At 32.6% G+C, this 23,592-nt stretch overlaps 1 protein-coding gene across 3 annotated transcripts in view; it reads right to left on the reverse strand.

The window, feature by feature from the left end:
* Positions 1-23,592, reverse strand: part of LOC129791658 (eukaryotic translation initiation factor 5B) — an 87,585-nt gene that overhangs the window by 21,920 nt on the left and 42,073 nt on the right. For all 3 annotated transcript variants that reach the window (XM_055829922.1, XM_055829921.1, XM_055829920.1), the window contains one exon: positions 105-266. In XM_055829922.1, the coding sequence (XP_055685897.1) occupies positions 105-266 (162 nt within the window). The remainder of the gene's footprint in view (positions 1-104; positions 267-23,592) is intronic.

A 23,592-nucleotide genomic window follows, 5' to 3' on the forward strand; every position in this document is an offset into this window, starting at 1 on the left:
TTGTGTGTGCACGTAGATGAATGCTTAAACATACAAAATTGCTACGAAAAAAAATTTCTTGAAGGAAAATCAAAAGCAAAAAATAAAATTAAGAGAACTCTTACCTTGCTAACAAGCATATCAGTCTCTTCAAAGTGTCGTCCAAACATTTTGGGTGTTTCACCTGGAAGTGGTTCAATTTTTATACAAACTTCCTGTCCCTTTCGTGCTGATTCAATTTGCTTGTGATTCGATTCAATGGACGTCACAATGCCCAATTCGACAAACTGAAATGAAAATAAAAGAAAATTTATTTAAAATTGATATTGTGTTGCACATGTATTAGCACTTCAACGGAATTGTCTTGATAATTTTAGTGCAGTCAGCAGAAGTGTAGCTTAGCAATGAAAGTATCGTGAGTTCAAATCCACCACAGTTACTATTTTTTTCTCAATAAATTTTCTTTTTCCAATTGAGAATTGAGTAAAAAAATATATTTTCAACTAAGAATATTAAATTTAAACAACAAATTTCAGAAAAAGATACTGAAATACAGTTAGTGAAGAATTTAACGACTGTTTAAAGTTGATGTTGTTTTTTTTTTTGATTGGAGACAGTCAATTGTAACGCACGTCTTCATGCTTTCAGCGACGTTTCGGTTTATTTTAAACCATCATTAAGCTCTAAAACAAAATATGTACATCTTAGTACCAACATAGTGACATAAATCTGGTAAAAAAAAACGTCGCTAAAAGCGTAAAGACGTCCGTTTTAATTGACTGTCTCCGATCAAAAAACAACATCGAAATACAGTGAAATATCATCAGAAAAAAAAACAAAGTTCTTTTAATCCCTACTTAAAGAAACAACTCTCCGGGGACGTGAATGCCACTGTTTTTATGCAACCCGCAGGGAGATAATGAGCGCATAAAATATTCCTTGCTTCCTTTCAGAGAGGCAAAATCTCACCAGTTTTCACTATCAAAGTGAAACTCGCCACAGAGATAAAAATAAATCTATTAAAATGGCTAAAAATCCATTCATTTTTACGATCCTCCACTCAGCCACTTTGCATCATTTCAGCGGTCGTAAATGACATTGTATAAGCGTATGGCCTCGTTAGGAAGACAACAAAAGAATCATCGAGTGGTGCCTTCAGCTTTTGGGTAAAAGGATGTTTGGCAATAAAATCGCATCAATAAAAAAAAACTTCTGCACACTCCATTTCATCCCCAATGTGGGTCATCCAAAAAAAAATGTTAACGAGTGCAAAAATTCTTATGCACTTCATGCTCTCTCTCTCCCTCTGGGCATTCTTCATCCCAAAAGAAGCGAACACGTGATGAAGAATGGGATCTCGATGGTGAATAGAGTGGAATACCAAACACAATAAAACTCCTCATCTAGCCTTGAATCCATTTTGTTCCCCTCTTGCGACATTTATTGGTAAAAATGTTTAATTGTCTCAAACTAACATGCAAAAATATATAATACAAAAAAGAAGGAATAAAGAACATTCATTTCAAAGGCACGCACACACATTGCTTTTGCTATATAGGCAAAGTTTGAAGAAGAATAAAAAAAAAACGTACATCTGCTACTATAATACCCATTCATACAGCTATTGAATCTTCTCATTCAGCATTTCGGACGATTCATTCATTCCTTTCTTGCCATTTGAGCGCCTCACTTTTCTCACGACTAACAGCGCAGAAACAAACCCAGAGAGACATTATTTGTCATTCCCAGCCCCTCCCACATAGACACATTGCTTGCTGAAGAAAATGTTGCATTGCAATTGTTTCAATATTTAGATCATTTCCATTGAATTTCCTCGCAGAATCGTGCACATTTCTTGGCAAAGAATCTCAAGGAAAATATACATACTAATGCTGTTTACATGCACGAGTACTCTGCATAGCTACATACCATCATACATGTATCAGTAGATGTTTATCTTGAGGAGTATTTTCTAACAACATTTTTGACGTTTAAAACTGTCAAACTTTGTAGAATTTCTATGGCTCAATTTATCCTAAATCCGCGAAATTGCGAAATAATCACAATTTCTTTGCTTTAATCCAAATAGGGTCAAGAAATTTTTTTAAATTTGTTTTAAAAATTATCTAGAAAAATTGATTCTTAACCCTTAGAGGATTTTGCTGGTCAAAGTGGCCAATACGACATTTTTTAAATCGTCACAGAATAAAATCTCTTGAAAATATCGTGATAATTTAAACATAATGTGTGTAGGGAAGTTCCATTACTTCAATATCGTCGAAAAAAACTTGGAAAAATATTTTCTTTTGGGAGAAAATGAAAGTCAAACTTTTGAGGTTAGAGACCTGACTCCATAATCGGGCCTCTGGTTTGATTCGCTTTATTTCTATTAAAAATCACACTGAATCATTTTGCCCCCATGACGGAGTAATTCGGATCATTTACAAAATTTTCAAAAAAAAACTTGTCAAAAATTTTTTAAAAAATTAAATAAATAATAATAATAATAATATTAAGTTTATTTCGTCTCCAAACTGCGACTGCCGCCGTCTTCATTACCGACCTCCCCGAGTAAACGACAGAAAGCTCGGATCCTAGGTCGTACATGCCTATATTTTCTACTGTTTGACGTTTCTTTCCTTAAGTTTACTATTTTTTACTCTTGTTTACCACTCCTTGTACAACGTTTGACATTTATTCTAACGTTAGACTTCTTTAAAACATTTGCTTCCTTTTAAATATTCTATTTCTTATTTTTATGTTTTTCTGGGCTTGACGTTCCTTTTACGTCCTTATAGGGTTCTAAGATCCCTAAATAACCTATCTGTCTAATTACGCCACTAAAAATCACAAGAAAAAAAACCCAAAAATCCCCTTTCCCTTTGGGGCTCACTTGTGGACACGAAAACTATCTCAAATTGTCTTTCATGGTGCTTTGTTTGGGAGGAAGAAGAAGATTTTGGCGTCGCTCATGGAGCATAAAAACCACTTTGGGCTTCCTCTTGTTACATCTAATTTGATTTATTACAACCGAAAAATCACATAATTTGTGATTTCCTCTTATGCTGTACAATATATTTTCTAAAATTCAACTTGTGTTCTTTGCTGTGTGTCTCCCCCTCTCCCCTCCGCCAGTCCACCGAAACCTTACTGTATGCCCTTCGATGCTTTAAAAAACCTTCGTATTTTCCCTTTTTTGGTGCGTGTAAATTTTGCCTACGTCTCACCTCAAATTTTCTCACTGTCTGTGTAAATTGACACCTTCGAAATTAATCCTTCTGATTTCTCATCCCCCCGTGCCACTCCTGAAAACATTAAGGTCGTTTGGGGTTATTTTTATCATTTTCATGTCTCTGACACACAAGAAAACATCAAAACTTTTTAACTTTTAATTAGGGAAAAAAATACGCTAAATAAGGAAGACGTGCACTGTAAGGGAGGTGTTGTGGATATGAAGGTTTTTCTCTCCCAATTCTCAAGATGCTTTAGACACCTCTGATGGGGTTAAAATCTTTAAGAAAAGTTGTGTTTAGAATGAAAATTTTAATGATATTTTCGTGTTTTTTTTGTGTCTTAATAAAAAAAAATTATCTTATGTTTTATGCTCTAAAATGGAATGAAATTCAAAAAAATACGTTAGAATTTTGTGAGAAAATTAATAAAATGAAATTAAGTCAATAATAAAGTTTCAATTGTCTCGACTATCTTGGCTCAAACAATGATTGTCTATCTGACAGTAAAAACTCTTTGATTTTTTCTCTCTTCCTTGGGCCACGTAGCATCAAAATCAAAAAAGTAGCAAAAGAGCATCTTTGCCCATGAGGATGGTGGGTTACTGAAGGAGGAAGAATAAAAGCAGGGAGGAGAGAGAAAGAGTGAAGAAGAAGAAAAAAAAACGAACGGATGGCCAGGTGCAACATCTTTTCATCTCTTAACATTCATTTTGAATCATCGAATTGCTTCTCTCGCATTTTTTTGTGTAACCATCTCGCCTCTGTTTTCTTCATCATTCACCCTCCTTCTCATATATATACGAGGGGCGGGGGGGAGCTATATTCTGTGAAGACATCACTTGAGGAGACTTCCTCCAATTCCATTTAAATTTTTATATACGCATTTTCGGCCCAAGAATAATGACAACGAAATGGTTTGAAAGAAAAAAATATCAGTGCCGAAGAAATGAATAAATTTTATACTGCAGTGGACCAACGGGGAGGTGGAAGGAATGAAAAAAAAATGCTACGTGTACAGGAAATTGCCTACACTGCTGTAAAATGTCACAGTGCCCCCTAATTTGTGTTCCAAATTGCCAATTTTATTTGCATTTTTTTTACCTTTTCGTACAGCAGAAATTGAGGGGTCACGATAACCTCTCATTATGCTTTGGGCATGGAAAATGCACCAAAATTTGCATGTTGGGTTGAAAAGAATTTTTGCTGCTTCATTTTAAATCGCATTGCGTCTCATTAGCCCTGAATACCTTCGGGGTGTAGCTTACTGCATTTACTTCAAAAGCAAAAAGTCGCTTTTTTTCTTGAGAAAATATTTAAGATTTTTTGAAGTGTTTTTGATGATGTTTCAAATAAGTTTCAATTTTTTTGTTGAAACTCATTATAGAAATATTAGCGCGCATATTTCATACAATTAAAATTGTCTAAGACATTGGATTTTATATTGTTCCAACATGAAACATTGGATTTTCCTGAATTTTCAATGATTTAATTGTTTTTTTCCAAAAGAAATTCATTTAAAAAGATAAAAATATTGAATGTTTCAATGTTTCATGTGAACCCGAAATAGTTAAATAGTTGAAAAATATCCATGAAACATTGAGGCATTCAATGTTTTCATGAATGTTTCACGTTTGAACTACACATTACACCGTTGGGCTATAACCAGTAGGCGCGAAAGGGTTAAAATGTACAAAATAATGTTTTCTCATTTGCAAAATCTTCCTCTCATCTTGTTAATTTTTCATTCACAATGAATAAGCTTGAATGCAATTAGTTAGTGTCTCGATGGAGTGAATGGTGTGGCTACAATTTCGCACATAGGGTGCCAGTTTAACATGGAGCACTATTGTTTTTTTTTATGCTGTCACATCTCTGTGCACCTCCATGGTCCCCAAAAGGAAGATAATAAAGATGCCCCGCATAAAATAACTAACGATCAGACGCTGTACCCGCCTTCGACTTCCGTTCCACGACTGACTCAAAATCTTGTCAGACAAGTCGTTAAAGAACTCCTCGTCATCTTCCTCTGTTATATACTCTTCTTCTTACCCATCTTACACGCTCCTTTTCACCGACATATTAATTTTCATTGTATATTTTGAATATTAAATTATTTCTTTATTCAATCCAAAAAATAAATCATTATTGCCATCTAAGAGAATAAGAAGAAGAAATTTCATGTCTCTGAGCTCTCTGATTGGCTGATGAACTCGTGCAAAGTGTTTTCATTGGCTCACCTTGGAGGTGGAGCCTCAATGTACGATTTATTTGAACAGTGCATAAAATACATAAATAAACGCAATTTGAGACATCTTGTTTCCATCTTCCTGCGCAGTTCGCCCGTATGAAGAAAAAAGGCTTTCAAACAACCCACACCTGTATTTAAATTTACAACCAACTCTCTTTCTCCATCACCCTCACGCATAGAGTCTCACTTTGACTACCCAATATGTCGTTTAATTGATGAATTGCTTGTCAAATGTGTCTCTGCGGGGATTTTTTTCTTCAAATTCAATGAGGGGGGCACAGAGCGATAAATTTTATTCTCCACCTAATCAAACGCCAATCTATAATGACTTGTGGTCAGGCACTCCAAAATGAAGAGGTGTTATCTACCCGTGGGTACCCTAAAGCTTTGCACGAACTTTTAATTGCTTTTACGGGGACCAAAGTTCCCGCAAAAAATGTGCGCACTTTGTCAATAATTTTCACCATATAGCATGGGATTTTCCCACAAAAATTACCATTAAATTCCACGAAATATGCATCGAAAATGGTGGAAATTGTCGAATTATCGAAACAATTTGTAGAATAAATTCAATTTAATGGGGTGGATGAGGAAGTTCAGTCAATGGGCAATTTTGGGTATTTTTAGAAACAATTGCAGATATACTTTGCCACTTAAGCAATCAAAGCAATTTAGCGATTGGGCAATAAACTTTAGGCGATCCACCACGTTTGCTAAATGATGATCTGACGTCAAACTCTTCTTTCCAATTCCACAATATTTCTTTAAATTTATTTATTTTAAGAAGGAAATGGCACTTAATTTATTAATCTTTAGTTATTAATTTTTCTCTTGTTTTTTTTTTGCATTGAATGTTGTGTAAATACGAGTAATTTATTGTTGAAAATAAGAAAATTTATCTTCTCATCGATTTCTCGTCACACAGTGAAGTACAAGTAGCACTGAATGGGAGTAGAGGAGAATGGGGTAAAGTGGTGTGAAAAAAATACGAAAAGGATTTGAAAAAAGTTTAATGTCAAGTTTTTGATAATTTGATAGATGAAACTGACATCTAAAATGTAAGAAATAATAAATTTCTTGTCAGAAGTCTTTTAAATTTTGTCAAAAAATTCAAAGATTCTGTCTGCAAATACAGAGATTCTGTCAGCAAATAATTATTCTTTTTGAAATTAGTTAATTTCTTGTCAGCATAGCCTTAAATTTTGTAAGCAAAATCATAGATTTTGTCAGCAAATAAATATTCTTCGTTAAAAATTCGAATTGACATTTAGCTAAACTAAATTTATAAATAGTTCCCATTTTCCCTTTCTTCTTTGTCAAGGGGACAAAACTTTTTTGCTTAATAACTTTTCCAACCTCATTGATTCCCTGAAGACGCAATCCCTAACAAAAGGAGAATCGATTCTTCAATAATAATTTTATTACCCATTTATGGTGGCAAGAGATGTGTATGATAATACATTATGCCCACCCTCCCAGCTTAAAAATTCATTCAGCCTTTTGAATGTGAATTAATAATAATAAAAAAAAACGTTGTCCCTACACCGAAAATACACAAGAAAAAAATTTATTTATGCAGAAGCCCAAGTTGTGGGGAATCATTAAAATTTCTTCAGTCCACTATTGAACTGTCTATTGTATTTTGAATATTAAAATCTACACGCACATCAATTTCATAACATAAAAAAGTCAATTCAAATTTCAAACCTAATCTCTGGTGGAATTTTGAGTGTATTTATTGAAAAGAAAAAAAATAAGAGAAAGAGGAAACTATTAGGATTAACATAATGAATTTGTAAGCGCGCGAGATTTCAAGAGAATTCTTATCACAGACGATTTTAATGAATAATTCAACTCATTTGTCGGATGTTTTGTCACACTGCCTCCTTCTTGGATTCCTCATTGAACAACAAGAGAAGAAGAAAACCTTCATTATTCTATTAATATTTAATCATACATCATTATTCATGATGAATGAAATTTATTTATAAAGTCCAATGCTAAAATGAGCATCTTGCTATCGTTTAAAAATAAATCAATCAATTTTTTTTTAGCTTCGTGTGATATTGCGTCTGAGTATTGTTTGTTTCCTTATCTGTTTTTTTTTGAAAATACATTTTGCCGACTAAAAGGATGCATTTAATGAATATTTTTAACATAGATATGGTTTGAAGAAGAAGAAAAAAAAAGAGCTCCAGAGCTCACACACCTCTTTTGCGCGAGAACATTTCCTGGCATTCAAAACCTCCCCGCGAATGAGACATTTTATTCATTCAATTGGCGCGCAAATTGATGAACCGCACCCAATTTGCGATTTTAATGTTTACCCACAAGACCCGCCACACAGAGCCACGCACACACATACGCGGAGAAGGCAGGAAAACCCACAAAATTGGAATTCTAAATAGAAAATAATAAATACAATTCATACGTTTGACTCCACTAAAGTTAAATGTAAATTTTGTGGGGCATGTGACAAAGTGAAAAGAGATTATTTCTCATTTTCATTGTAATTTCCATGTAAACTGCTAAAATCAACCCTAAAATGTGTTAAATTTAAGCCTAAACGAGTTCTAAATTTAAACCTAAAAGGTGGTAAATTCAAGTTTTAAATGTGTTAAATTTAATCCTAAAAAGTGCTAAATTCAAGAATGAATACTACTAAATTAAAGCTTAAATAGGTATTAAAACTAAGCCTAATAGGTGTTAAGTTCTATCCTAAAATGTATTAAAAAGCCTAAAGAGATATTAAAGTTAAACGTAAAAGGTTCTAAATTCAAGCCTTAAAATTATTAAATTTAAGCCTGAGAGGTGTTAAGTTCAAGCCTAAAATGTATTAAATTTAAGTCTAAGAACTGCTAAATTTAAGAATGAATACTACTGAATTCAAGCTTAAAAAGGTATTAAAGTTAAGCCTAACAGGTGCTAAATTCAGGCCTTGAATTTATTAAATTTAAGACCAAAAGGTACTAAATTCAAGCCTCAGTATTAAATTTAAGCCCTAAAAGTGATCATTTCAACTCTAAAAAGGTTTTTTAAGCAATAATTAGTAAATAAATTTCCTGTTATATAAAAAAAAACATCTAACCTGTCTGATCTATCAAAATTAATTTTATTTTATAAAAAAAAAATCAAAAGAAATATCCCATAAAATACCAAAGAAAATGAATATTTTGTGGATGTAGAAAGAAACTCTTTTCAATATCGTGTGATAAATTGGAGTGAAAATTAGTCGTGAAAAAAAGTCTTTAATTATAGCGCATATTTTGAGATGTTTTTTTGAAGGTATAAAAAAACAACCGCGAGTATCTAACCACTTGTTTGATGTCAGCGTCGCTTAATACATAAGAAATTCAACACCAAATTGTCGTAATTTCCGGCTATCATATCCACCAACATATTAAAGTTGATACATTCAACTGTGAGTGGCAATAAATAATAATCTCAAATGGAAATTTGCTTGTGAAACGCAGGAAAAGGTCTCTCTAATTACTATAATTTCCACACAAGAAAGAAGTTTTTTTTTTTTTTTAAAGAAAAGAAAAGAGCACTGAAAGATCAACGGCGGTGTTCACAAAATAACGTGATTATTGGAGCAGTGTACGTTGGGTGACATTTCATTCACAACTTCTTTTGCCATAGCAATTTCCATGGAATTGATTAAGTGGAGAAATGCAAAAGGAAACGCGCAACAATTTATGCCATTGGTTATGCTTAATTTTTCTCTCTTTCGTCGTTTTTTTTCTCCCTTCCTCTCTGTGTCTGTGAAATTCTCCAAATTTGCAAAAAAAGCAAATATTTAATAATAAAATTAATTGAGTCTTTAACCTCGTGTGCAGTGTCGCGGGAAGCAAAAAAAAGACATGCCAATGACGAGGAAAATAAGCAGAAAAGTACGCAAAACGGGTGCGTAGACACGGGTTCCTTCTTTGAAAGAGTTTCTTGGGAAATCTTACTCAAACTTATGGAGAAAATTCAAAAAAAAAATTAATTTTTCTTCAGAAGAGTCGTTAATTCTTGCAAAAATATTCTTTTTATTAAAATTGTTTGACATTTTTTTTAAATCACATTTCCCGCGAAAAGTCACAGTTAGTTTTATTTTTCTGAGAAATTATAAAACTAATTAAAATTTGCAAATAAAACATAAAGAAATTGACGGATTTAACCTTTAAATTTAGAATTAGAATTTCCTTTCTTCCACAAGAACTTTTCCTTTAATTTAATGTTAAAGTATTTTATTTGTTAACCCTTTCATAATTGCATAAAACATGGAAACATTGAAACATTATGCTTTCAGAGAGCGAAAGGGTTAACGATATTCAAAGTAAATAATTAATCATTCTGAAGAAATAAATTTATCCCCAAACAAATCAATGCAGAAACTATTCTGGCAGAACACTAAATTCTCCTTTTCACTCGAAAACATCTCAAAGCTCAATAAATCTCTTTAGCTTTGTTAATTAGCGTTGTTGTATAAAAAATCGAAGAGAACTCAAACTACTTTGCGAACAAGAATGATTGAAAAAGTAAATCAAATTGTGTGGGTGGAGTGAAACTTTTTTGTTTCGAAAATATAACTTGTTAGTGTGGACAAAGGCGCCAAATTGGGTCTTTCTGGGTCGTCGTGTCAAGTAGTGCGGATATAAAACAGAAGTATGTATTTCCAATCGAAAATCCTCACGATCCATTATCTACGAGGAAAAAGAGCAAAAATACAGGAGAGTGGGGTAGCAATGATAAAACATTTTAATTTTCTCATTTTTTTTAGAACTATAAAACTAACTTTTAGAAAGATCTTTAACTTTATATTAGTTTAAAATATTTGTCAAAAATACAAACAGAAACGTCAATTTTATGACGTTTTAATGAATAACCCTTTTTTTTAAATAGAGAAAAATGTTCTTATCAATCATCACACAAAACGGACAAGTAAATGTTCTAAAGGTTCTAGAAGATGGCGGGAAAAAAGGAAGGGAATAAGTAGGTAAAAAACACGAAATAGCATACAAACATCATTTTTACTATTAGCTCAATAATATCGTGGATTTCACCTCTCTCTCTCTTCCTCCTCCCTATGCCATATTTATTTGGCTATGCTCATTAGGCAAATACACCTGTGTCAATAGTGTTCACCCTTTACCACTCTTGTATTTGTTCAAATGTGTATTTATTGTTATAATAATAAATTTTCCCTCTCATCTGCCCACTCACACTCACTTTTTTCCTCTTCGCCCACCTTCCCATCCATCCTGCGTGCAATCGTCAGTCGCCGAGACTCTCCTGGGTCTCTCTTTTCTTTTTGTTCTTGTTGTTAACCAACCTCACCAAGAAAACACCTCTTTCGTGTCAATAAATAAATTAGAAGATGGACACTGCAAGTTAGAATTCAACCAAACAGTTGCAAACGATGGTACACAAAACATTCTTTTTGTTTGAAAAAAATATCCCATCTCTGTCTCCTCCATCTCACTCCAGACACATGGAACATTTTATTCTTCCAACACGGGCACGAGAAATATCAATAAAAAAAATCACGATCAATTTTAGTGGTGAAACAACCCAAAGATAAACATACAGCTTCTTATAATCTCTTCTAAAAATAAATTCAATCTCCTATGCCTTCTCCATGGGCATATACTCTGTAATATATATCCCAAATTCACGTTACTCAATTTCAGGCTAAAGGGAAAAATCACAAAGTTATTTTAGAATGCTGCACTTTCCCTCATATGCCGGAGAATTTATATATTTTGCTTGAGAACATTCCTGTACGATGATTGGGAGTATCTTGGTGGATTTTCAAGGGGTTTTAATCAGTCAAATATTTTGATTTTCCTGGCGAATCATCCGCGAATATTGTGCAAATAATTCAAATGTTTTCATTCTGATAAAACCGGCTAAAACAACTATTTTTTGATTAAATTTTACTACTTTTATGCTTAAATTCAGTACTTTGAGGGTTGGAATTTACCACGTTTAGAGTTAAATTTAATGCATTTTAGGTTTGAATTTAGTAATTTTCTTGCTTGAATTTAGTAGGTACTTCTTAGATATTTGTCTCTAGATCTGAGTCACTTTAGAACTAAAATTCGTGTAACGTTTATACTCTTTCAGCTTGAATTTAGCACTTCTTTTACAATTAAACTTTTGCTCTTCAATCTGACCTATTTTTTTATTCATCTGCCAAATATTTTAATTTTTTATTGACCATTTGACAAATATTTCTGAATATTTGATTTTTTTCACGAATATTTTATATTTATATATTTTTTCGAATATTTTAACCCCCCTTGGGGATTTTTTTGGTTACATTTCTTGTAGAAAAAAAAAGAAATTTTCCATACAATACACAGTACTTACTTCATTCAATGATTCTTCATAGAAAAATATAGTGCAGTGGACAAGGATGCAACGTTACAATGCAAAAACCTTCAGTTCAAATCTACTCTTGGATGTTTTTTTTTTCCTTCAAAAATCATTCAAATAAATTAATTTTGAGAATAAAATGATTATTCTAACAACATAGAACTACAATAAAGCTCTGAATTTATCTCTACATCAATAAGAACAAAAAAAAACATCCCCTCTTTGCAACTTTTCAGTAGAAAAAATCCTTTTTGTGAAATCTCAATTCATTCTGAATTTGTCATGAATAGAGAAAACAAATAAATTACTATCAATGAACCTCATTCATCAATTTGAGCGATATACAAAATAAATTATCTCCCATTTTTGTACACGATGTGCCTTCAAGCGGTCATTACATAACAATTTCCCTCCATTTTACGAAAGAACCGTGATATGTTGTGACATTTTCAGTGCATTTTGTATGTAATAGACAACGCTCAATTGCTTTTTCGTCGTTGGTGTTGAGCGGAAAAGTCGTCAGATAGTCTAGAAATTGTGTGGTTTTGTGCCATGCGAAAATACTCTCTCGAGTACACACAAGAATATAATTCGGTGTTAAAAAAAAGTAAGAGAGAGAGAGACTATAATAAAATTTCACATCAGCAGAACACTGTTTTCTTTTTATTCTTTTACTCTTTTGCTTCTTGTAGGAACATTTACCAAACTTGGACATTACACAGAATAATTCTCCACAAATCTTATGTCCACAAAACACGAGCCCTTTCCCCCCTTCTATCCACCCGAAAAAAAATCATTTATTTACACATAGAACCCACACGATAAGACTCCTAATTTCTGCTTGCATAGACATTTTTCTAATACTACATACATTGCATACACAACACATATATCTTTTAGGACCAAGCGGAGGACAACATATTGAAAAAAAAATTCTCAGAGTGTCCAACCATGTGTAGGGGAATCTTATCGAATCAACAACGCAGGGTAAACACATTGAGACTCTTTTTTTTTTCTAGTTACTTTTCGGCGTGCGATATTTTTGCCATTTTTTTAGCACCCAGAAAAAAAATTTGTGTGTAAAGTCAAAAAAAAATCATAAATTTTGCGTCACATTCATGCAAATTCTGTCAGAGATAAAAATGTTGTGTTTGACTGTTTGTTCATGAGAAGAAAATAAACTGAATATTTGTTCAATGTTTTTTATTTCTTCTGCATGGAACACTCAAATGTTATAAATTGAGATGGAATCTTCTAAATCAACCCCCGAAGTTCTTGTCTCAAAATGCAATGTAATCAGAGTATTGAAATTCATTCTAAAATTAATGACAAATCTTAAAAACTCTTTCACAGAAAAAGGCTTAACCCTTTCGCGCTCATTTAGAGGCTAAAAAGACGCATCCACAGAATGAATATCGTGATAAAAACAGCGCTTGTTTAATTGTTTTTATGTTTCACATATAGACGCGAAATATCTGCCGAATATTTCGATTATTTTGTCGAATCATCCGAATCTTAGCAAAAAGAATAATCCAAAACTAAATGAATAATCCTAAACTTGACGAATAGATATAATGATGACGAACATATCGAATTGTTAAAAACTTCTTGAAGAATAGTTCTAAAATACTTAACCAATAATCTTAATCTTCTTGATGAATAATCTGAATCTTGACAGAGTTCAAATTGTGACAAATAATCCGAATTTTGACGAATAATCTGAAACTTGACGAATAATCCAAATCTTGACAAATAAATTAAATTTTAGCGAACGGTCCGAATTTTCTTGACAAACAATCTGAAACTTTTTTGTTATCAAAACCCTTGTTATTGGTCGCTGAATAGGGCCCAAAATTTTAGTTTTCTTTAGCTCCACACGTCACGTTAAGCGTTTGTATTTACTTATTTTAATAGCTTTATTAATTACATAATTTCAATTACAAACGTTAGGGGAGAGCGGGGTTAAAAAAGTCACTTAAGGGTTTAAAAAAAGCTCAAAATATTATATTTCCCAAATGGATAAAGCGAAATATATAGCCCATTTCTTTAGGAGATTTAGTGCCCTATAACTCTTTCTCAGATCATTTTCTTCTATCTAGCTAGGAAATATGCTATTTTAAGCTTTTTCTAAACCCTTAATTGACTTTATTAGCCCCGCCCTCCCCTACGTTAGAATTCATTTTGTTAATTTATTAATTAAATTTGAAATTAAAAAAAATCTCTTTCATTGAATAAAGCAATACATTGACGTTATTTTTTTTAATGATTTTTTCATGAGAATAAATCGTAAATTGTAGATAATTACAGTCTTTTCTCACTCCTGCTACCTTTTCAACCCTTTTGGCATTTTCTGGGGCTTTCTATGAGCACCTGTTCGGACAAAAATCCACCATATGGCTTCGCATGCAACAAACTGGGCTATTTTTCCATAAAATTGTGTGGCTTGTCAAGTGGTGCGAGGGAAGAAATTAACAGCAGTAAAAATTACTTTGGGTGGAGGCGAAAATTGTCGCCTCCAAACTCTCTTTCGCTTTACAAAATCTCCGCGTGCATTACAATTTCCAGAAAAACATGCTGTTGGGTGAAATTTCAATTCAAAAGTGTCTCTCCAATTGCGAGTAGGAAGTTAAATTCTTCGACAGGCAATGTGGGATGTCGATGATGGTTATTTTTTCTTTTACTTTATCATGAAGTAAAAATGTACGAAACAAAAATTCTTCATGGGATTTATCGATGATGGTTGGTGGTGGTAAAGGAGTAAAGTGAGAGATAATCCAAAGGGCGTTTCCCAAAAAAAGAATTTTATTGACAAACCCAGCATCCAATCAAGCCCATTTTTCTTCGAGAAATAGACATCCGGTAGAGTTTGTAATAAAAATTTATTTATTGCCGGCAAGATTTTGGGTGGAAATTCAACAGCAGTGTAATGATTAGGTGATGTATGCGCGCTTATCAATTTTTCACTGTGTCTTCCTCATTTGCCTTAGCTACATTAGCTATGTACATACATAAGTATGATACTCTTGACGTGGAGATGTGCGAGAGTGAAAGGTTTAAAGAACTGTCTGTGAAAGGTCACTAAAATATTAGACAGTGAATTATCATTAAAATAATCATTTTATAAAAACAACAAAAAAAACCCCAAAAAGAAATAGTTAAATTTTGTATTTGACTTTTGAACCTTAATATCAATTTTAGTCAAAATTATGTATAGACGATATACTAAAACATGGATGAATGAGTTGTTTGTTGGCCTTGACTTCCATTTGAGATCTTTTTAACCCTTTCGCGTCAAGGGGTGTTTGTTTGAATGAAAATCTTTGGATTTTAGATTAAGAATTTGATAATTCGGATTAATCGTTTATTATCAGATTCAAAACAACAAAACCCTTGTTATCAAAAATGGAATGTAAATAAACAATTTTTATACTTTATTATTTTTAGCGAATTTCAAGAGTTTCTTGGTCGCTGAATAGGACCCTTTATTTCAATTATTTGAAAACTGACATTTGAAGACGTCAAATGTTTGACAACTGTTTGAAAGGTGACATTTATATAATAATTTAAACTTTCTGAGTTATGGAATTTTTGAAAAATATCCGCCGTCTATTCTTCTTCGAATTATTTAAAGAATTTTGTGCAAATTTTCAGGACTCTTAGCTTTGAAAATAAAAAAGAATTCTTTCCTTAATTCCTTAATAAAACTTTTCATTATTTACTTAAAAGAAATTTCATGAATTTTATTTATTTAAGACATTTTACAGTCCTAAAATCCTTCTCAATTTTTTTTGTCAAAATATCCTAATCTTCCCAAAAAAAAAACAAGATGTTTGTGGTTCGTTTCTCACGTTAAACGTAACATTACTTATTGGAAAAAAAAATGTTGTACCTTTTTCCACCTCACGTCCGTTTCCTTTTTCGTTGCGTATTTGTAAAAAAACGAAGAAAACTAAATGCAGAGGAAGACATAAAAAAAACGGAGAGTGAAGATAAAAAAAAAGATGTGAAAAATTCTCCTCTTGTGGTATTAAACTATATCCGCTTAAGTGAGTCATATGATGGCGGAGGTATATCGTATGGCGATTGTGTAGAATGAATGTCTTCCGGTTCTGCGGTGTGGATTTGACCACCGAAAAGCCGGAACTAAAATTAACGGACGGGAAGTACGATGGGTTGCCGGCTGGTCGTGGGTCCTAAGCAAACTCATTCTTCCTATTGTATTTTAATTTAATGTGCAAAGGGAATAATAACACAAATTCCATATCCGTGTCTTTCATTCATTTTTTTTCTCACTCTATCTTTGCGCCCAAAAAAGGGGCGGAATGTTATATCTTTTTTTTTTTTTTCTTTTAAAAAAAAGGAGCAAAAAGGCAACAGCTGTGTCTCGTCAGCTTTTCTATAACATCTCTCGCATTTTCTGCTTGAGACTTTCTTAAAATTCAAAATTGCAGGAAGAAGTTAATGAAAGGAGTATACGAGTAGGTAATTTTGCTTGCGAGCCCTGCGGCCAAATGAATTTTCTGCATTATATTCTGCGCTTAAAGGTAAAATAACAGGAAGGGGCAAAATATGGGGCATTTGACAAAAAGACTCCGCATTATTACGAACAAAATTTCTCAATGGTCAAAGAATGAAAAAAAGTTTAAAAAAAAAATCAATGGGTGGACTGTGAATGGAATTTCGACGTTCCGAAGCGCCTTTCCACATGCAATTATGTTGTTATTGATAATTTTGGCACGTAGCGACTATTAGTTAGGAAATCTCTTGTCTTATTTTCTTTCCATACAAAGCTTTTTGGCAGCTGTTTGCACAACATTTCGACTCAATTTCCTCTCACTCGCACTTCCGACGTCGGAAGTTGGCATTTTATTTATTATTCTTTTTTTTCCTTTATTTTCTCCCCTCTCTCTCTCTGTCCAGTACAATGGCTAAAATCTAATAGCATATAAGGAAAATTATTTAATTCAATCGGCTAAAGAAAATAATAATAAATAGGTATTTATCTGAAGGGGATGAGAAGAAGAAGAAAAAGTAATTTTAGTGTGTCCATTTTGGCATTTTTAAAAGACATTTGTGATTATTTGGAGAGAAAACTCATTTTCATGGCATTTTCTTTCTAAAGGTTTATTTAGATAGCAGAATAAACCGTTAAAGATTCAACATATAGACATTTGGAAACGTCAAATACTTGACACTTCTCTTTGATTTGACATTTAATCCTTTAATAAACGTTTCTTAAAATTTAAAATTTCAAATCGTTTTTTTTTTCTTAATTTCTTCTCAAACATTCCACTTATAAAATTTCCATGTGACTTCATCAATAAATGTCTCCTGATTTGATGTATAGTCTCAACAACTCTATCTTCATCATTTATACAAAATGATTCACCCTCATTTATAGGAAACTTAACAGGAAATACAATGCTAACTTTGGAGAGACTCCCACGGAAATTCTCCATCCTCTCTCTCAAATCCACCCTCTTTTGGAATTATTAATTGTAAATTTATCCCACATTCATTGTTAAACATCTCACTCTCTCTCTGTGTGAGAATAGTAAGAAGGGGGAAACCCAAGATGGGAATGGATGAATGAAATATTAAGAAGTAAGAAGAAAAAAAAATGTTCGTCCTACGAGAAATGCAATGAAGATGGGAAATTTATGTGAAAGAGTGTGTTTGGGCGAAGAGTCTGGGATTTATTTTGGTACGATGACTTTTCAAAAAATAGACATTTCAATACAAAATACTTTGCGGGAAGAACGTCACAGACAATTTCTCTCTTCCTTCCTCGCGCACACACCGCGTCCCCCTTGTTGTGACCCCCAAAAACTTGTGGAAATCATCCCTCTATTTTTGGGATTTTGGAAAAATTCTCCATCCTCCCATTTTCCCCCAAATTTTTCTTCCTCTAACCATATGGCATTGAAATATTTGGGATTTTGCTTCAATTCCATTTTATGTACATACATAGATAATATGGTAGCCCCTCATACTCTCCATGTCTCTTCATGCTAAACTTAGAATCCTACCCGTCGAATCGAATGAATAACTCTTGAATTTTATATGTTTCCAGGAGAAGAATAAACTTCGAAAGAATTACAGCTAAAAGGCCTTCAAGAGGGAAAGACAACGTTGTAGGAGCAAAATAGCAAAATTACAACCAATGTGAATGAAAATTTTACTCAATGAGCCTCCCTCTCCTCTTTAATTCTTTCTTTTTTTTTCTTTCCATTATTAACCATCATCTGCCCGGAATTTTGAATCGGAACTTGGCGGAAGTTTTTTGTGTATTGCGTATGTGTGTGGCACCGCAATCATACAGATGTCGGTTCGTTTTTTTTTTTGAATGAATGAGGCGGTTTTTTTGTGAATGAAACATGGCGCGTAAACCAGAAATGCAAAGAGGGGAAGAAACCGGAAGGAAGAAGTGAAAGGGGAAGCTTTTACAACACACCAAACTATCCACCAAAGCATTGAGGAGTTGCACACACAAAAACAATTAATAGGAGGGTTGAAGAAGAACACGCACAGGGGTCCACAGCGAACAAAAGTCTTCAATGAAAACAATATTTTGTATGTGTCCCCGTTGTACAGAATTTTCATTCATCAAGCGGGAAGAACCCTCTTTTGCACGCACACACTTCCCGCATACAAAATGCAGTCTATTTCCCTTCCTGGGAGAAAAGAAATTCATTCATTTCTCTCTAAGCAATTTTTGTATGAATGTTGCGCGTTAGATGTTTGGGAAGTTGATTGACTTTGCAGTTTGCTCGTTGACGTTATTTTAGATTTTATTTAAAGTCTTTTGAACGATTTTTCTCTCAGTTCAGTCAATATGTAATATTTTTTAAGGAACTATGCATGGAAAATATCTTTATTTATTTTTCTTATATTTAAACAACTATAATATATACTGCCTTATATTTTGCCTGAGGAAGAGAAAAATTCAAGCCTTCGAAGTGACGCAAAATGAGAAAATTGAAACTAGCGTCATTTCCGTGGATATTTTTTATTTATTTGAGTTTACTTTTTCTCCAAAAAAACTGATTATTATGTTTCAGGCTATTCATCAAGACTTCAAACTCCCGAAGCATATGCACAAATGCTTCATGCGATCGTCATTTTTGAGTTTCTGTCTATGAATTAAATTAGACGACTAATTCAGATTGATTTTTCATGCTTTTTTTTAGGGTTAAAATTTGGGAATCAATGACAGCATGTTCAATGAGGCATATGCTGCAATGATATTTTTTATTCATTTGAGTTTACTTTTTCTCAAAAAAAATTATTTTTTTTAATTAGTTTATTCATCTAAACTACAAACTCACGAAGCACATGCACAAATGCTTCATGCGATTGTCATTTTTGAGTTTCTGTCTATGGATTACATAAATTACACGACTTATTCAGATTGATTTCTCATACTTTTCTCGGACTAAAAAATGGGAATCAACGGAGTAATGCGGCATATGCTGCAGTGATGTTAAATCACTGTTTATTCTTGTCCAAAAAAATTTGCAAAAAAATAATTAAAAAATTGTTAAAAGTCGGCGATTTCTTCTCAAATTCGGGTGAGAATTTTCATGTTCCACCGATATAAAACCAGGATGTAAAATCGATCAAAAATCGATCATGCGATGATGCTCCCGAAGAGATCTAGCGCTTTAGTCACATCAATCATGATGCATATGCTTCGTGTCTTCAAAGATCTATTGATATTTGTCTGTAGCTTCCGGAAAAACATACCGTTAACTCAAATTTTGATAATAATGCATATGCTTCATACCTCCAAAGAAATCATATTGAGATACATTTAGGGCGTGGTTTTCACACGCTTTAGAAAAATTTCCTTCGGTTTTTTTCAACAAATTTCATATTGTTCTAAATATCTATTTCACATTACATAAATTTTCCGAGAAAATTATTCGAAGTCTTATTTAAAACAGATAAACACAAAAATTGTAAAGAAAATGATAAAAATCAATCAATAGCAATACAACTCTACCCACGGGGCATTTGTAACGAGTTAAAATACTATGGAGCCGTCCTATTTCATTCACAAAATCCTCTAACAAAATTCATGAATGATTCTGTTAGAATTTGATGTGTGAATTTCCGCTCTGTTGAATTTTCTTCATCTCACATTTCAACGAAAAAGGGGATTAACAAACAAACAAATGAGGGCATCACACCGTATTTAGAGGAACGGAAGTTTAATCCTTGAGAAAAATCGGAAGTCATTCTTCCGTTTTACATTCAATTTCCGGAATTTCTTTTTGTTCATTGCAAAAATGCGCTTTGGACAAGAAAAAAAAACAAAATTGCCCTTTCAAGAAGAAAAAAACGTGCTCCAGAGAACTTTCAATGGGATAAGAAGTCTTTTGACAAATTTTCTGGTGAATAAACTTCCCGCAGATTATGTTGTGTGTGCTGTGTATGAGTCACGCAGAGAGGAAGTGGAATTTACCAAATAAAAAAAAAGAATTCCTCATTGGTACAACATCAAAAGAAACCAACGCATTTAATTGACTCATCGTGTAAAAAATCACATTTTTCACCACTTAATTGTGATTTATGAATGAAATTCGATAATCCCGAAAGGTTTTCTTCTTCTTCTTTTTTTCACTTCAACCAGGAGAGGGAGAGAAAAATAAAATAAAAAAAATTTTTCTGCTATTACAAAAAAAAATCATTGAGAAAGAAAAATCACTTTGAGTGGAAATTCTTCGTGTTTTGAGAAGGAGGATTTTTTTGTGGGACAGGATGTGGTGTCATCTTGTTAAAATGGACATTTGACCCCTCCCTTTGGCACCACTAGACGCCTATATACACTACCCGCGAAAAGTTTCCGGGCAAGACTTAAATGGGGTATTTTTTATGGCAAAATTCAAATGACTATATCTCCAGCTGTAGCCAACCGATTTTCAAAAATTTACCAGTTTTGGAAAGGGAATTAAATTACCTTTCCAACGATGCACTAGCGGCCAAGATGCAGGAGGTCAAAGTGAAAAATTGTGAAATATTGAAAAAAGTATCTTCTATCTAGGTTTACCAAAATGGCTGCCAAAAGCGAACGGGTTGACCGATTTTCAAAAATCTACCAGTTTTGGAAAGGTGAGAAATGTACCTTTCCAAAAACGGTAAATTTTTAAAAATCGGTTGACCACAGCCGGAGATATAGTCATGTGAATTTTGCCTTCAAAAATATATCATTTTTGCTTGCCCGGAAACTTTTCGCGGGTAGTGTACGTGTATGCTATATGTTCTTAACATTTTTTTTTCTTCATCTCTCACACCCAAAATCATCATCCTCTTGTTTTGGCATGGCGTGAAAAATAACCAACAATTTATTTTGAGCTATTTAATTGGAATCACGACACGCACACACGATACACGAGATGATAGATAAAGGCGATACGCAGTGAAAATGCCTCCGCGTGACTCCCAAAAGGAACACAAAAATCTCATAATATGCATTTTTAATTAATGAGCTTTTCCTTTGAAGAAAATTTTCATATTTACCCCTTTCCCCTCCCCCCCGCCTGTGGGCCACGCACATAATTTTTATGATCATCGTAAAAGTGAAGCAAGAATTTTCTTTTTGCCACACACTCAATGAATGAAGATATTTTTTTAATAAATCTTTACACGAAAATATTTTTCCCCTTGCTTGCATCATTCAACACATCTGCAAAAGATTTTTCTTTAATTGAGAAAAATATTCAAAAATAAATTTTCTCAATACATAGCAGGTGTTTCCCTCCATCAAGTTCTTAACAATTGAGAATTTTCTAGCTATAAAAATTCAATTTATTTTCCATCCATTCAGCGTAGAGGCGAGAGATGAGAAATCTTCTCAAAAGACTCGAAATTTATCCTCCCACGATTAAAAGTGTCAAAACACAACGAAAGCCACTTTATAAAATTTACTCCGTGAATTCGGATTTTTTCTTTCTTTCCAACGTTTTTTATGTACTCCATTCCTTTTATATTCTTTTGAAAAAAAAAAAACATTTTTCTTCTGCCATTCTCTTCTCCATTTTGTAGGTGAGTTTGTTTAGTCGTTAAACATTCTTTTTTAAAGAATAGATGAGGTGAACCGCATTAAGTTTTCTTTAACATTTATGCGGTTTCTGATTTGGAAATTCATTCATTGTGATGCTTTGTTGGGGAAGAAAAGGACGACAGGTATTTTTGATAGGGGTTCAATTATACTTGTTTTATTTTATCTAACACCAAACCAGTTAGATACGGGCTTCACCTATCAAACAGCTGATTTTTGAATAAAATTTTTGCATTCTTAGACTGTCATGGTGACAATGAACGTATAAGCAATAAAATTGGTTACGTTATAATTCCGTACGTAAACCATGCGTACGTGGTTCATTTTGTGTACATTTCCGTACGTAATTAAAAAACAATTAAGTCAGGTAGTAATTCTTCCGTAGTTGGTACACTGCAGTAAATGTTGCGTCCGTTGCGACTTCTTAAAGACTTATTTTTGGTTGTCGTAGAAATGAGTCGGTTACAAATAAATATTTTTTTTGATTTTCAGTTATTTTTTATTAAAGAAGTAAAACCAAAATTGTTTATTCCAATGATAAATGCAGTAAATAAAATTATTATGTAAAATTAGTTTCTCTAATCAAATAATAAGCACGGAAATATTCAATATTTTATTCAAAGCATTATGACTTCTTTAAGGTTTCATTTTGGTGGTCATTCGCATGTTTCCCTTTAATTGCGTTTTATTGTGATGTTAATTAACATTTTGCACTAAAATGTATCCATGAATTGTTTTTAAGCAAATTACAACGATGAAATCATTTCAAAATGTCCCAAAAATAAACAAATATCTTAAGGAATTAAAAGGAGTAAAAACTAAGACAAAAACGACACAAAAAATCAAATTAAATCGTTCACAAATTGTCCCAATAAGACATTCGATCAAATTATTGGCAAATTTTAAAAGATAATTAAGGAAAAATTCACCACACAAAATTTTAATTCTTTTTAATTATTTCCTTTTCAAAAAATAACTGAAAGAAAATTTATGATTTTTTTTTTTTTGGAACCATTATTGATCAATTTTTCACCAAACTGATAAAAATGTGCTCAAGTGCTTCAAATTCATACATCAATTCTGTCTCAATAATCAAAGAAGTTTTATTCAAATGCAAAAAAAAATTAAAAGATTTTTTTGAGTAACACAGTGAACATTTTGAGTGGGGCAACATGCGCTCAATTATGATTGAATCAGATTTATTCAAAAATTTATAAATCAATTGAATTAATTATTCGACTAATCAATTATTGATCAATTTTATGTCAATCCTGATTGCTCAATAATTTAATTATCTATCCGTACATCTATATTGACTCAATATTGAAACAAGCAATATGGAGTCAATTTTAGCTCAATCAATTTTTAATCATGGATCAATCAACAATTGATAAAATATTGTTCTTAAATTTTTCATTGATCACTTTCTCAATTTATGCTCAATCGTCGATCAATCGAACATTCTGGATCAATATTTGCCCAAAAATCACTCAATTTTTGAATGAACAATGCCTACATTTTTTTTTTTATTAAAAACAAATCCATCCAGTAACGTTTAACTTAAATCAATTTAAGTCAAAAATTCTATTGAATGGATTAATTTTAAAAAGAATTTAAAGACATTATAATGATTTGAAAATTGAGAAATATTTGGGTAAAAATTGATCAAAAATTTCCTTTTAATTTTTATTTCTTTCATTAAG

The sequence above is a fragment of the Lutzomyia longipalpis genome, chromosome 3, assembly GCF_024334085.1.
Source record: "Lutzomyia longipalpis isolate SR_M1_2022 chromosome 3, ASM2433408v1".
Lineage (NCBI taxonomy): Eukaryota > Metazoa > Arthropoda > Insecta > Diptera > Psychodidae > Lutzomyia > Lutzomyia longipalpis.